The following is a 15,449-nucleotide window of genomic DNA, read 5'->3' as shown; positions in this document are numbered from 1 at the left end:
TAGTGCTACTCTGACATCAGATCATGAAATGGTTATTGTGTGTGTGTGTGTGTATGTGTGTTCGTGATTTGTATTTCTAATGTAGCTTTAACACTTTTTTCAGTCATATCACTATGATGTCTGCAGTGTGGCAGTTTATAGTGATGCCTACCATTGGGAAATCATGTTGCAGACATGTAGCATGATGTCCCACCAAGTCATATTGTCCTGACATAAGGCCAACCAGTCCTAAAACTGTTAGTACCATTTTTGTAAGTCTTTGGTATGATTCCACAAGGAATCGAACCCACAACCTCCCACATCTGAGATGGATGTTCTAACCACTAGGCCACCAGAGTGCTGAAATGGTTATTGTGGACTCCAACTATAAACCTGTCTACAGCAACCAGGCACAAAGAAAAATATTTCCTTTCTATAGAGCTAATTTGGAATCAATACGGATAGATTGCAATAACATTTTCCTGAAATCCATAAAAATTATACATTAGATAACACCACAATTAATATTCAAGACCAATCGTCAAAATTCAAAATGAAATTCAGAAATCCCTGGAATTAATGTACCTTCCAAAATGAGTTGAAATAAACTTTAACAACCATGGGTCAACAGGAAGCTCCAAAGATCACTAAAGAAAAGGGGCACAACTCTACAAGCCAGCAAAGAAGCAAAAGATCTGGACACGGTACAGGCAATTCCAGAAAGAATGCAAAACACAATTCAGAAGAGCAAAAATCGAACATGTCAGCAATGTTATTTGTGAAGGGCTATGGGGAAGAAAAAAAACAATTTATTCTGGAAGTATGTCAAAACAAAGAAACAGGACAACATTGACACAGCACCCCTCAAGCAGAAAAAAGGCAACCTTATTGTAGATTCAAAAGCCAAAGCAGACAACTTCGTCAAGCAATTCCAGTCAGTTTTCACCAAAAATAGTGACAGCTCTTTACCAAAAGCTAAAGGTCAGAAAAATGCCAATGCCAAAGGAGTCCTCAAACAACTACTCTACAGAAATACATCAAAGAAATGCCCACATCTCCCCTGTGATAGACACATAGCAGAAAATTACAGATCGGTATTCTTAATGTGTGTGTCTTGTAAAATTCATGAACACATCATTTATTAACCATATGATGAGACACTTTGACACACACAGAACCCCGACTAAACTAAATTCTGGCTTTCGATCAGCCTCTTCTACTAAATCACAACTACTAGTCACTTAATATGACCTCGTACAATCCTTTGACTGAAAACAGCAAGTTGATGTTGCATGTCACGTTTGCCTGCCCGCGATTACGTAACTCAGGAACAAAGGAATGGGTTAGGGCCATGAGTATGTCGACCCTACACTGTTGTGGCGATTCATGTTTGTACAAGAGCAACGCCGTTAGGTGTTAAAACTCACATGTAGATGTTAGAAGCTTTGTACTAGAACAAAGGACCCTTGTTGCTGTTGTAAATCTTCCCACATTGACAGATGGCCTGAGGCTCGTCTGTTAATATGAACCGACTGGGGTAGAATTGATATCCAATCAGAACTGAGGAAGGGTGGGGCCATCAATTCTAACCAGAATTTAACAGTCATTTGGGCTGGGAACAAATTAGTCATTGTGAAGCATTGTGCTGACAAGTTGTAGCAATAACTCCGGGAGCCACTTGTAATTTGGCAGGAAAAACCTTGGTACATTCAAGGACAGAAAGCTTCGTAAAGGAAGCTTTTGGGGACAGAAATACCGGGTAGTCAAGTCCCAAATCTCAGAGAGACAGGATAGAACAAGGCAGTAGGCCGAGAACAAGCCTAGTTGCTGGAGAAAGAGAGAGAGAAGGAGGAGGAGAAAAGGAGACAAAAGGGGCAGAGGATAGAAGAATCGGAGTACGGAGAATGCCGGAAGGAGGAAAGGAATTGGTGGAGTAAACACAGATGAGTAGAAACGAAGTACAGGGGAAAGCCATCTCACACCATAATCACGTGATGAAATAGGTTGTTACATGGTCGAGAAGAAGAAGATTGGTTGAGAAATTAATATCGTTTAATTTGTATTAAACTGTTATTCTTTGAATTTCACCTTTGTGTTCTTAATAATTTAATTGTTGGTATTGCTGACTGGGGGCTCGGAGCTTTACCTCTCTCTATCACTAATTTCACTTCCTACAAAATGAGCCAGGGTGGGAATTCCACAGTAATTCAAATAAATATTGGGAGCATCCCACCCCAACGCATAACAGTGGGTCACATAGAACTTCACATTGCAATTTTAGACTTTTTTTAAAGCTTTTGACACAGTCCCAGACAACAATTTCTTCATAAATTACACTGCTATGGAGTGCAGGGACAGATAACAAGTGGCTATCCTCCTACGTCAGAGACCAGGTCATCGACGTCATCTGTGATGGCAAATAGTCGAAGAGCTTTACAGCAGAATCCAGTGTACCAGAGGGCATGGTACTTGGTCCCTTATTGTTCCTGTGCCACATAAATGACCTGCCAGAGTGTGTCTCCTCATAAGTTAGATACTTCACAGATGATTGTTTACTCTACAGAACCATCAAAACTATCAAAGATCATGAAATTGGTAAAAACTACCTGATCGAACTGGAAAAGTGGGCCTCAGTGTGGGGCATGCAATTTAACGCTAAGATTTTATAATTATTCATTAGCATCAGGAACAAATCTTCGAAATATTACCAAATAAACAACACCATTCTACAACAGGTACCAACATTAGTCCAGACCTAGCAGTTTTCATCTCAGAGGATCTCCAGTAGGGCACACATATCAACAACATCTGCCATAATAAAGCAAACTCTGTCATTGGGGTTCTTAAACGGAATTTAAAGAACTGCTCTCACGAGAGTAGAAAGATAACATATACATCTTTGGTCTGATCAATGCTCGAGAATGGCTCATTTAGATAGGACCCCTTCTGCACTAAAGATATACAATCCATCGAAAGGAATCAGTGCCAAGCTGCATGATTTCTTCAAACGGATGATAGATTTCTTGAAGATTAGGCTGTGTATCCAGGATGCTACAAGTTCTGGAACTCCTTAGCCTTCAACAACGACATGAGTTCAATAGGCTCACTTCCCTAAGAGGCACTGTAGTGGACAAAGGCTGGTCCAATGAGAAAGTTGCAGTTGAAATTTTGATGTTGTATGTCGAGAAATTCAATATCACGTTTTGGATGAAATTCACTGTCCTTAAAGTTTCATTCTCTAAATCAAGATTTTAGATTTTATATGTTGAGTTATACACTGGTGGTTTAAAGTTATATTTCCTATGTCAATGCTTTACAGTGTGTATTTGGAATTACACAGCAGTGGTTAAAAATTCAATATCATATGTCGAGAGTCCCAAATTCACATGTTGTATGCCACTGTTTATGATAAAAGTTCCATTTCAAATGGGGAGTATTTAGATTTCGTCTGTTGAATTTCACAGCACTGAGAAACAGCCTCCTTGTTTAAGAATAACGAGATCCGTTCACGAGAGCAAATTCTAGCGATGATATTCATAGTAATTCTCAACATGTGAATGGTAACTTTCAAACTGTAAATGTATGAAATGTAATGGCACCTCATAATTGAATACACAAATGATGTATCTTAATACTCAATATTATCTTGAATGTTTAAAGTGGACATTGTGAAATGTTACTTTTAACACTAACACATCATTTCACCATATAAAAATAACAATTCTGACAAGCACAATAAAATGTCCAATCACTGGTGTAATTCAACAGATGCAATATCAAAACTCAACATACAAAATGGATCTTGCAACATAATCTACGTGATTCAACATGTTAAAATAAAACTTGACTCAATATGACATTAAAATTTCAACAACTGCCGTGTAATTCAGAAGATACAATCTAAAAACTCAATATTTCAACCAGAACTGTGTATTTCAGCAGATGAAATCTAAATACATGTACTCTACATATGAAATGGAACTTTCAAAATAAACTCTTTGAACCAATACGTAAATTAGGAATTCTCTACATATCACACTCAAATGTCAACCATCGCCATAAAATTCAAACTACATAATCTAAAACCTCGACAAAGAAAATATAACTGTCAACAACTACCGTTTAATTAAACAGATGCAATCTAAAATCTTGACCTAGAAAATGGAATGTTATAGACAAGAATTTTTTATACAACACGTGAAATTAAAATTCTGGACATATGACATTAAAATTTCAATGGCAACGTTCTGATTGGACCAGCTTTTGTCCGCTATGATGCCTCATACCTACCTACCTATTCAAGATAGTGATGGGTATGGTACAGTTAATAGACACTTACTTAGCCAAACTCAAACCAAAATGATGCATAGAACCTAAATCCCACAGAGACTTTGAAAATAAAAAAAAATTGTTGACAATCATGTTACAAACATTTCTAGATGTTTTGTTGTTAAAAGTTTTAATAAAGAACAATTTAGAAACTCTTTCTTCATAAAAACTATGTGGTTATGAACTGCCTCCATGAGAGTGTTGTGAGCGCTATGTCTGTGGAATCTTTAAGTCAGTTACGAAGATGTGTTGACAATCATGTTACTAACATTTCTACATGTTTTGTTGTTAAAAGTTCTAATACGGAACAATTTAGAAACTCTTTCTTCATAAAAACTATGTGGTTTGGAACTGCCTCGACGAGAGTGTTGTGAGCACTAAGACTCTGGAATCTTTAAGTCAGTTACTAAGATGTGAACCCCCAAACACGTAGTTAAATACACACTGATACAGATGTCATTAGGATTCCCGTAGTTAAATACACACTGATACAGATGTCATTAGGATTCCCGTAGTTAAATACACACTGATACAGATGTCATTAGGATTCCCGTAGTTAAATACACACTGATACAGATGTCATTAGGATTCCCGTAGTTAAATACACACTGATACAGATGTCATTAGGATTCCCGTAGTTAAATACACACTGATACAGATGGTATTAGGATTCCCGTAGTTAAATACACACTGATACAGGTGTCATTAGGATTCCCGTAGTTAAATACACACTGATACAGATGGTATTAGGATTCCCATAGTTAAATGCACACTGATATAGATGTCATTAGGATTCCCATAGTTAAATACACACTGATATAAATGTCATTAGGATTCCCGTAGTTGAATACACACTGATACAGATGTCATTAGGATTCCCGTAGTTAAATACACACTGATACAGATGTCATTAGGATTCCCGTAGTTAAATACACACTGATACAGATGGTATTAGGATTCCCATAGTCAAATGCACACTGATATAGATGTCATTAGGATTCCCATAGTTAAATACACACTGATATAAATGTCATTAGGATTCCCGTAGTTAAATACACACTGATACAGATGTCATTAGGATTCCCGTGGTTAAATACACACTGATACAGATGTCATTAGGATTCCTGTGGTTAAATACACACTGATATAGATGTCATTAGGATTCCCATAGTTATATACACACTGATATAGATGTCATTAGGATTCACGTAGTTAAATACACACTGATATAGATGTCATTAGGATTCCCGTAGTTAAAGACACACCGATACAGATGTCATTAGGATTCCCATAGTTAAATACACACTGAGACAGATGGTATTAGGATTCCCATAGTTAAATACACACTGATATAGATGTCATTAGGATTCCTGTAGTTAAATACACACTGATACAGATGTCATTAGGATTCCCATAGTTAAATACATACTGATACAGATGTCATTAGGATTCCCATAGTTAAATACACACTGATACAGATGTCATTAGGATTCCCGTAGTTAAATACCAGTATTGGTTTTTCCTACACAATGATACAGATGGTATTTGTCATTACTGCAGCCAGGATTCTAAGATGATAATGATGGCTGGCAATCTGGCATTATTATAATTATTACTTTCCTTTGATGTATTTCATGACTTTATTATTATTATTGTTATTATTATTATTATTGTTATTGTTCATGGTAGTACTATAGTAGTATATGATTAAAACTTATGAAATACTAGTTTCTGAGAGAGAGAGAGAGAGAGAGAGAGAGAGAGAGAGAGAGAGAGAGAGAGAGAGAGAGACTGACAGAGCTTATTTTGATATATATTTCGTTGTCTATCAAAATATTTCATTTTCTTTAAAGTCTTACAAGTTTTAGATACAATATATTCTACACAGCAAATGAAAATGCTATTATTTTGTATTTTGGCAAAATTACTTTAATTTCTATTACAGTATATATATATATATATATATATATATATATATATATATATATATATATATATATATATATATATATATATATATATATATATATTAGATATAATATTTACATAATGTATCAAGCATTTACTTTAGTCAATATGTATGCTGATTATTAAGATGTGGATTAATCTCTGAAATTCCCTCCTTCTTAATGAGGGAATATTAATAGCAGCTGTTTTTCAAAACCAGTTGATAGCAGGTCAGTGTTTTCATTTGAAAGTACCTCAAGCAGTCACTTCGCTCCTCGTTTATTTCAACGTTTATGTGAAGTTTCTTGTTTCTGTTTTTTATTCTTATTTTGGGGGGGGGAGGCGGAGGGGGGAGGCTGAAATACCGTAAGAATTGATATTGATTGGAACGCTATTGCATGACCTTACCTAAACAAGTGCATTTGTGTACGTTTTCCAGAAACTTTTGTAATTCAATTCCACTATGGATGTGAACATTTTATTGGTTGTCCGCTGACTAGAACAGCCAAAAACAACGGTTTTATCATCATAGTCAGTTAATCGGGCAGCTCTGAAAACAAATCTCGTAGAGCATAAGGAGTAAGTTTCTTCTTGACTTCTATACACAACGGAACAAACAAATACAAAAGTTCTTCTATAAGATTGTGCGTAATGAGCATGATCATCGAGTGAATTACACATTTGAAATCACCCCAAATACTTGGCTGGCAAGATTTAGCCTTACCTCCCCATAGATAACCATATATACCCAGATTGGTATCGGGATACATTTATCAGTCTAAGCAGTGCCAATAGTTCAATAAAAGTTAAAACTCTTCTGCTTGGAAATAGGAATCATGGTCAAGATATTCGCAACAGAAGAAACATTGCAGAAAAGAACTGATTTTCAAAAGAAATTAGCATCTGTACATGTTCTGAACAAAGGCTATAACAATGACAGCTCTGGTTGAATATGTGATTCACTCTACAGCATCGTCACTAAGTACCTTTGCTTTCTGGCGAGTTATTATTCACTTTTGGATATTATCCCTATCCAGATTAATTTGGAGGCCATGTCTCTATTCAGGCTAACAAAACAGTTCCAAACATCTAATGACTTGTTAATATCAGTATAATATATCTCTTGATTGCAATTTAAACTAATTTTAATTCTTCCTAAACAATAAGTGTTAACATGCGCTTTTTTTAAAGTAAAAGTACCCATGGTTATTGGAGTGCTTTCATTGTCAAGTCTTCAGGTTTAGAGGTACATAGTTTTGCACGTTGATAAGCTCTTCAGTTTTAGAGGTAAATAGTTTTGCATGTTGATAAGCTCTTCAGTTTTAGAGGTACATAGTTTTGCACGTTGATAAGCTCTTCAGTTTTAAAGGTACATAGTTTTGCATGTTGATAAGCTCTTCAGTTTTAGAGATACATAGTTTTGCACGTCGATAAGCTCTTCAGATTGAGAAGCATGTGGTCCTCAATCCCATAATGCCTAAATAGAAGTGATTTGGGTTTGAAACACATTAGAACTTACTTAAGTTTGATATACGATTCTGTTTTCTGCCTGTCACCTCAATTGCAACACCACATTATCATGATTGTTTTTCAGTTATGTCAAGTAAAGGTAACAATACATACCCGATTTGGACCACCAGACCATACATATCTGGGTGTAAATTCCACAAAATTGCTGCCTTCTGCAACATCTCTGTTCACAGGCTGTAAATTGGGCTGGAACAGATTGCACAAATTTATAGATTGCACAAATTTATACATACACACTGTTTATCTAACCATGACCATTATGGCTCAAGACCTACAATATTTTACCACAGATTTGCCTACCTAGCTACTTCTGTTATGATTGGATGCATGCAAAAGGACGTGGTTGGCCAAATATTGCTTTTGACCCACAAATTAGCGATAAACTAAAGTCTCTGCAAGGTAGTCCGATAAATCAACCATCCAAATCTGTGTTGATTCATGATGGACGATATGTGGTTCTGATGTCACCTGTTCATTAAAATGCGCAATTTTGCTGCATGCAAATCATTCCGGAACAATCATGCGTAAACTTTAGACACACACCAGTAACTGGTAACAGCCATATCTTGTGCGAAATTTAAAATGGCCACAGGACAGATATTGGTTGTGCTATTCCACATGGATTTACAAGTTAAAAAAATAGGATTTGCTCTGAAAATATAATGTACATGTCACCAAACAAACCCTTCAGCCAACGGTAGCTCCACAGCCACAAGAAATACCGGTAAGTGTATTAAATGAACACCGATGTGTGCAGACAAAAGTGGCTGAGAATACTTACAGCTTTCAATGAATAGGTGATATCAGTCCCTAACATGAAAGTTAATACCATCTTGGGTAAGAGGCTGATTTATTGGTCTGGGGCATGTGCTGTAGTTATAGCCCAATTATACTGTGTATATTGTAACATATATTAATATGATATAATGAAACATGTCAAACGAGCTATCCTAAATAGGCATGTTCATATAAACCCTCAAATTTTACCATCCTTCTGTTTCTCATGTTATGATTCTATGGTCTTTAAATAAGTGACAGAAAGAAGCAAAACCAATAACTTTAGTCAAATCAATAAATAAGTTAATTCTTTAAGTTATAAAATGAAGGAAAAAAAGATGCTTTCAGTAGTGTGAATTATAGAGCGTTTTCAAATGAATCTCAAGTCCTGAATGTGCTAATGTACCAATATCATTCAATGCGCTTATGTGCCAGTAGTCTTGATGTATCACAATGATATAATCTAGATTGTCCTTGAATGAATTCACAATAATCCCAAAGCAATATTTTAGTCTAAAATGTCAATGAGCACTTTGTAATTCCAATTAATAATTTAGATAAATAATTCATCTCAAGTTATAAATGAACACAATGGTAAACGATTCTAGGATTATAGTTAAAGGAGGACTGAGTAATCTTCTTGATCTCAACGTTAATTACATCCCATCCTAACCAGTGTCGCAATAACTGCTTCTGACAAATTAAATCATCCTAAAGAAAAATTACCCCAAACTATAAACAAGTTTGTTTTCTGGAACATCCAAGGTCATATCTATGCTAGGCCTTGAATTCAAAATGAACTAAATATACAAAACACATGAAAGTTATCAAAATCTAACAGTGAAGTTGAGGACCTATTTGAATTTTTTAACAGAAGACAGTATTTGTAACCATCTAACCTGTTATACATGTTCTCACTGCTACCAAACAGAATAATAAAAACAAACTGTTCGCAGCTCATTCGTTAACATGTTCATCGCCATATATCCCCCAAAAGTATACTCCACAGTATCAGAAAAATGTAATTTTCTTTTTCTGTAAGCAACACTAAGATCGAAATGTCCTTGCCATTTGTAAGAAAGATTCTTTATCTTTTTAAATTGTCTTTGAACAGGTTTTAAGCATCCTTTAGTGCAATCATAATCAGAACATTCAGATGCGAGTAGCAATATATCGAAGAGGCGTGAAGGAAGGCAATGGACAAAACATCAAAAACAACAATCTCCCTATGTTATGTTATTTTAATAAATTCTGAAAAAATGAATGATGACAAGAAATAAACATTCCTGTGTATAATTGTTTTTCTTCATTATATTGCTCGTTAAACTCGCATCTGTTTTTTGTTTGATGGCCTATACTCACCGGACGTAATTACGTGCTCCAGGGGGCACCTTATTATGGCCTATCAGAACCCTAGCGTCCCTGCATATGCTTCCCTGGGATGGTAACTGACCAGCGCACTGAGCACTTGCTCTTTTTTCTCTTCAGAAACAATGTCCTAGATTGCTCAATGTCTGTTAACATGCCTGCCTTGAACATGCACAATAGCAAAGCTAATGCATCCTTCCTGACATTGAGATTTAAATTAAGTTTATCGCGGTTGTCATCCAAACCGGAAGATGCATTGCCAACATGGCAGATCTAGTTATTTACATAATTTTTACGGGCTAGGAAATATGTTACACTGCAAAAGTATGTCAGATTTTGGACTAAAATCTGCACAAAATAAAACTATTTCATGCCCTTTTAATAACCAGATACGTGATTTTAAAAGAACTGATAGCCAACTTAAGATTTTATAAACTCCCAGGCTGCTCCTTAGTAATTGCTATCACAAATCTATAGAGTGCAAATCACATGTGTACCCTTTCACCATCTTTGCAACGTGTTGCTAAGTACTCTCTCTACTTTTAATTTACTATTCTGTTTTCAGGCACAAGAACTTGTGAAACTGCAGAAATAAATAGTGTTATGTATATTTCATTTAATTGTCTGCTTGTTAGTTTTAATTTTTTTATTTCATTACATGTTACTGTAATGTAACATTGTTTACAGGACTTGACCTTGTCCGAAATTGAGTTCATTTCTGCTTGACCTGATTGACTTTTTTTAAATTTCATTTATGTAAACAACTAATAATAGCTTCATTATTCTATATGTGTATGAGCTCCTAAACTGAATTACTATTCAGGTAAACAAGGAGTGGTAAATATGTTGATTTGAATCTGGGTTTTGGAGATTCCCAAGTGAATTTTATAGGTTATTGTGTTGTAAGTAAACAAGTCTCATTATGATCATTCTAGAAGACTATTTTCAATTATGTAATGGTTGTTTTTAGAAAATGCTAATGTGACCTGAGGTCAAGCAGATAACTATATTGTCTTATGACTGGGAAGATTTTGTCAGTCATGCTTTAACATCAAACTCTTTAGGTTGTATTGTGTTGTGACCAGTTAGGGATTCAATTTATTTTCTTCAAATTATTGAATTCAAGTGATTTTTTTTTTCTCTGGAAATATAAAAGTGCTCTGATAAAATTCTTTGATAAAGACATTCATTGGAATTTATTATACTGACTTCAAACCTGAAATAATTTTACTGTGATCTGACAAGTGATTGTTGACACATCAGCACTTCAATGACCATAACAGACACGTCATCGCTTCAATTCTGGATTTCACCAGGACTTGAACTCAGTTTCATTCAGGACTTTTAATTACTAGGACTTGTGTTTTTAATTCTCGGATCATATCTGGATTTAATTCGCAATACCGTAAATTCTTTTTTCTCATTTTTTACTTTGTATTCTAGGGAAATAAATTATTTGTTAAATTTTACAAAGCTTGTTGTCTTCACTCTTTTCTGTTACTTATTTTAAGAGCATAGACTCGTACCAATAGTAACACACATTTCAAATCTTTGATTCACTTGGATTATGCTTTTATTTTGGAGTAAATCAAAACGAGGTGAGTTTTAATATAATTGAGGACAATGTACCATAAACATCCATACATAGTGACAAAATTGGAATAAATGTTTTCAGCATATTTTTGCACTTGTACAAATGTATGAATATGTCAGTATGAATTTAGTTGAAGGCATCGATGGAAATGTTTAGAATTTGTACATGTTTACAAATTCCCATTGTTATCTAGAAAATATCTGATCTCCAAATGTTGGAAATTTAGACTACTTACTAATTTTAGATTTCAACTTTTTGTCGATTCCTAAATGAAATCTGGGGGGTGGTGGGGGCTATAAATTTGTAATAAATGAGACGTGACAGAGCTCCAAAATTTAATATTACTCCTTAAAAATGTATTTTGCAAAGTAATGGGGGGGGGGCAGTCATATATGACGTCACACAGTTCTAGCAGGTTTTTAACACAATTTGCAACCCTTTTTTACCCCCTCCCCCCGTGCTTGACATCGCATATGGATGACTCCATGAGCATAACTATCATAAACTGCTTGCTGTTGTTGTTGTTGTTGGACTTCTTTCATGCCTTCCATCCGTATTTAGCTACTCGCATTCCAACATTCAGATTTGCGCAATGGAATAAAAAAGGGGAAGGGGGGGGGCATTTTTGTGATACTATGTAGTTCATTTTTTATAGTGAGGGACATAATGGGTGTGCTAAGAACATAATTTATCTCCATTTTTCTTTTCGTTAAAGATGAGTGCAAACGGGAACACGCGATATTTGTATTGGATGGCTTAAAAGAGTCTTTGCACCCAAATAAAAAAAAAAAGTGTTCTCGATTCCGCAATTTCTGCTGGAATTTCTTGAGATCATTGAAGATGCAGAAATATGGCAACAAATGCGACGCTGTTGATGAACATGCGCTCATTTGGGAAAAACAATTTCCCCACAATTTTGCTACATAGTATGCATATATATATGTTAATGTACACATATTGTCATTGTGGTATAACCATACCATATACTCTTAGAAACACTTAAATTTATTTTTAATTTGGGGCGGTTAGGTCTCACTGGGCAGTTTATCTGGTGAATTTTCATCCGACAATGACCAATTACAGAAACATGAGAATAATTTTACACTGAAGATACAAATAAAAGCTAATGATTTTTGTAGAAAGCATACATGTGAGATTTTGACAGCAGTAATCAGGTTAATTCCTGATGCATCTGGTGGTTTTTATACTGAACCAACACTGCCACCAATCCAGGCTAAATGTTACATTCATTTTTGACAAGAAATAGCTATTTTGAATATTTTTCTGTGACAAGGCAGCTAAAAGAATCAGTATGTGCCTTATGCATGAATAAAGTTCACTAGTACTATAACAAATTAGCATACTTTTCATCACCCCTCAACCATCTAGATTTTTAGATATTTACCTCTGTAGCAGACACACATAAATATGTAAGCTCATCTGTGACAGGCAGTCACCAACAAGCCAACCTATTTCCAAACCTAACTCAAAGAAAATCGAAACCGCATTATAGATTTAGCTTATGTGTGAATTTATTTATGCTAGGCTTGTGATAATTAGGTTCATGCCTTCTACCTTAAAAATCAGGGAAGTGTCATAAAACGAAAGTATCCAGTAAGACCTTGCTAGAAACACCGAAATACACTGCAAAACCGAAATACACATGTATTTACATGTTCTCTCTGTATATATCGCTTTCCACATACAAATTTTTATTTGTTTTTGTTTGAATAATAATATAAAGCAAAATAAAATATTATTTATGTGATTTTGATAAGAATTATTTACTTTTTCCTAGTTATAGCACGCGTCAATTGGTCGTACTTTATTTGACAGGTTGATCGTTCCGGAACGGAGAAAGTATGATAACGACAGATCGTTCCGGAACTAATTTAATCTCCGGAACGGACGTTGCAATTATAGGTTACTCCATTTTTATGGGAAAATATGAACGAGTTTTGGGATGGAATACTGCACGACCTTGGGAGTACAGTATATCTTTCCGACAGAACGAGTTCATATTTTCCCATACAAATGCAGTAACCTTTTAATTATATGCTCATTTTTAAAATTCTATCTAAGGTTTAATTATATAAACAAAATACTCTACAAGAAAAAACATAAATGAATGTATGCCGTATTCCGAACTAAATTCACAAGCGCAGATTCATCAGTACACAACAACATTATTAATGCGTACATAACTCAGCCCAGATAAATTTGAACTCAATGGATGTTATTTCTGTTAATTCTGACATGACGGCAAAACACGTTAGTAACGAGTCACATACTGATATAATCGACGACGTAACTGACATACACAACGAGGTAAAAGACGGAAATGACACATACAAACATCCAGCAAAAGGCAAATTAGACCAGTGTCATTTTCTTGACATTGGAAAAGCAGTGGGAATTTTGTTAAATCAGAATCTGGCATATAATGCATTTCGTGTGCTTTGAAAGAAATTGTATATTTCATTGTGAATAATGCGAAAAACCTCGAAAAGAGGTCGAATAATGTCAAAAGTTCTTTTTCAGACGACTGTGGTGTATGGGATACATCTGCTGGTGCATCCCCCAAATCCTACTATTTGCTGGTCTGACAACGGTAATCTGACCATGATTTAAAAAAAAAAGAAAATGGGAAGTATTGTTTAAGAAGACAAGTCCAGCGGAAAAGTATCGACCTTTTGATCCGCAACCTGGCATAGATCAAGTTCTTGTGATCCACAAGTACTATACTCAGTTAAAAAAGGACAATATGTACAAAAGGAGTGTCACATGGCATGGGGAGGGGGATCTGGCAAGTAATTTGTCACTGATTGAATATGTAGGGAAATTCCCTGGGTTAACGCCACATGGAAACTCGCGACAGACGACAGAGTGTTTGCAGACTCCTGACCTTGTTTTAGACGAGATTACAGAAATGACTGGAAAAATGAAAGCGCATGAAATATTAAATAAACTTACTTCAAACTATGGCGAACTGTCCCAGTCGTCAGTACTTCAACAAATTTATGACAAACAAAAATATCAAAAATCAAAGGACAGAAAAGCTCTCGGACAATCCAACAATATTGCGGACCAAATCCGACATTTCTAACATTTGGTAACGGAAAATAACCCTTTTGTAAGATCAGTTATCCGGACCAGCGCTAAACCCCATTGTGTCATTTTGTACACAGACGAACGGATAACAGACATTAAGAATCTTTGTTGCTCCGGGCAGACTGTCCTTGGCATTGACAAAACTTGTATGCTGTGTAAAATGCATGTGACGGTAACATGTTACAAGCAACTTACGGTAAAACGAGTCAGAACAGGCGAATCACCTATCTTTCTTGGACCACTCTTCATTCACGACAACAGCGATTTCGAAACTTAGTCATTTTTGCCATCATCTGAAAGTAAAACTTATTGATTCGAATCTTAAAAGCCTTGTAATTGGAAGTGATGATGGGAAGGCTCTAGTCAAAGGCATGACGGCAGTTCTGCCCGAAGCAACACGCGTTCTGTGCACACGCTATTTACAAGAGAACGTTAAACATATATATATAGACAGATGACGCAGTTACCGTGACTGACCGCAACAATATCTTGAAACAAATTTTTGGGAAAGACGGACTAGCTGACGCCAATGACAGTATTTGCTTTGACGATAAATATGAAGTGTTAGAAAATCATTGTGCTGAAATTTCAGGAAAATGTCTTAATTACTTTCGGAAAAAAACTAAAGACAAACATCGAACTAAAAGTCAATAATCCATTAAGAATCTGTCAAATAGACCGCATGTGGAAAAATAATAATTTTGAGTCCATGAACCACGTTCTAAAACAGTTGACAGGAAGACGAAAACGCTGACGGAATTTGTACAACTAACACGTGAATTAGTAACCGGACAATTCAGAAATCTGAGGAGTG

At 35.4% G+C, this 15,449-nt stretch overlaps 2 protein-coding genes across 7 annotated transcripts in view; both read right to left on the bottom strand.

Annotated features, from left to right (window-relative positions):
* The window catches only part of LOC149774518 (uncharacterized), a 643,609-nt gene that overhangs the window by 546,379 nt on the left and 81,781 nt on the right, over window positions 1-15,449 (bottom strand). The window lies entirely within an intron of this gene.
* The window catches only part of LOC149774520 (eukaryotic translation initiation factor 4 gamma 1-like), a 67,887-nt gene that overhangs the window by 49,873 nt on the left and 2,565 nt on the right, over window positions 1-15,449 (bottom strand). Inside the window, exon 2 of one of the 2 annotated variants that reach the window (XM_089945266.1) lies at window positions 7,879-7,971. The exons of the other annotated variant lie outside the window; for it this stretch is intronic. Coding sequence (XP_089801392.1) covers window positions 7,879-7,971 — 93 coding nt within the window. The remainder of the gene's footprint in view (window positions 1-7,878; window positions 7,972-15,449) is intronic. 2 annotated transcript variants of the gene reach the window in all.

Source organism: Sinohyriopsis cumingii, unplaced genomic scaffold (assembly GCF_028554795.1).
Source record: "Sinohyriopsis cumingii isolate HCF-2022 unplaced genomic scaffold, ASM2855479v2 utg000229l, whole genome shotgun sequence".
NCBI lineage: Eukaryota > Metazoa > Mollusca > Bivalvia > Unionida > Unionidae > Sinohyriopsis > Sinohyriopsis cumingii.
The sequence above is the reverse complement of the archived record's forward strand: the minus strand, read 5'-3'. Positions and strand labels throughout refer to the sequence as shown.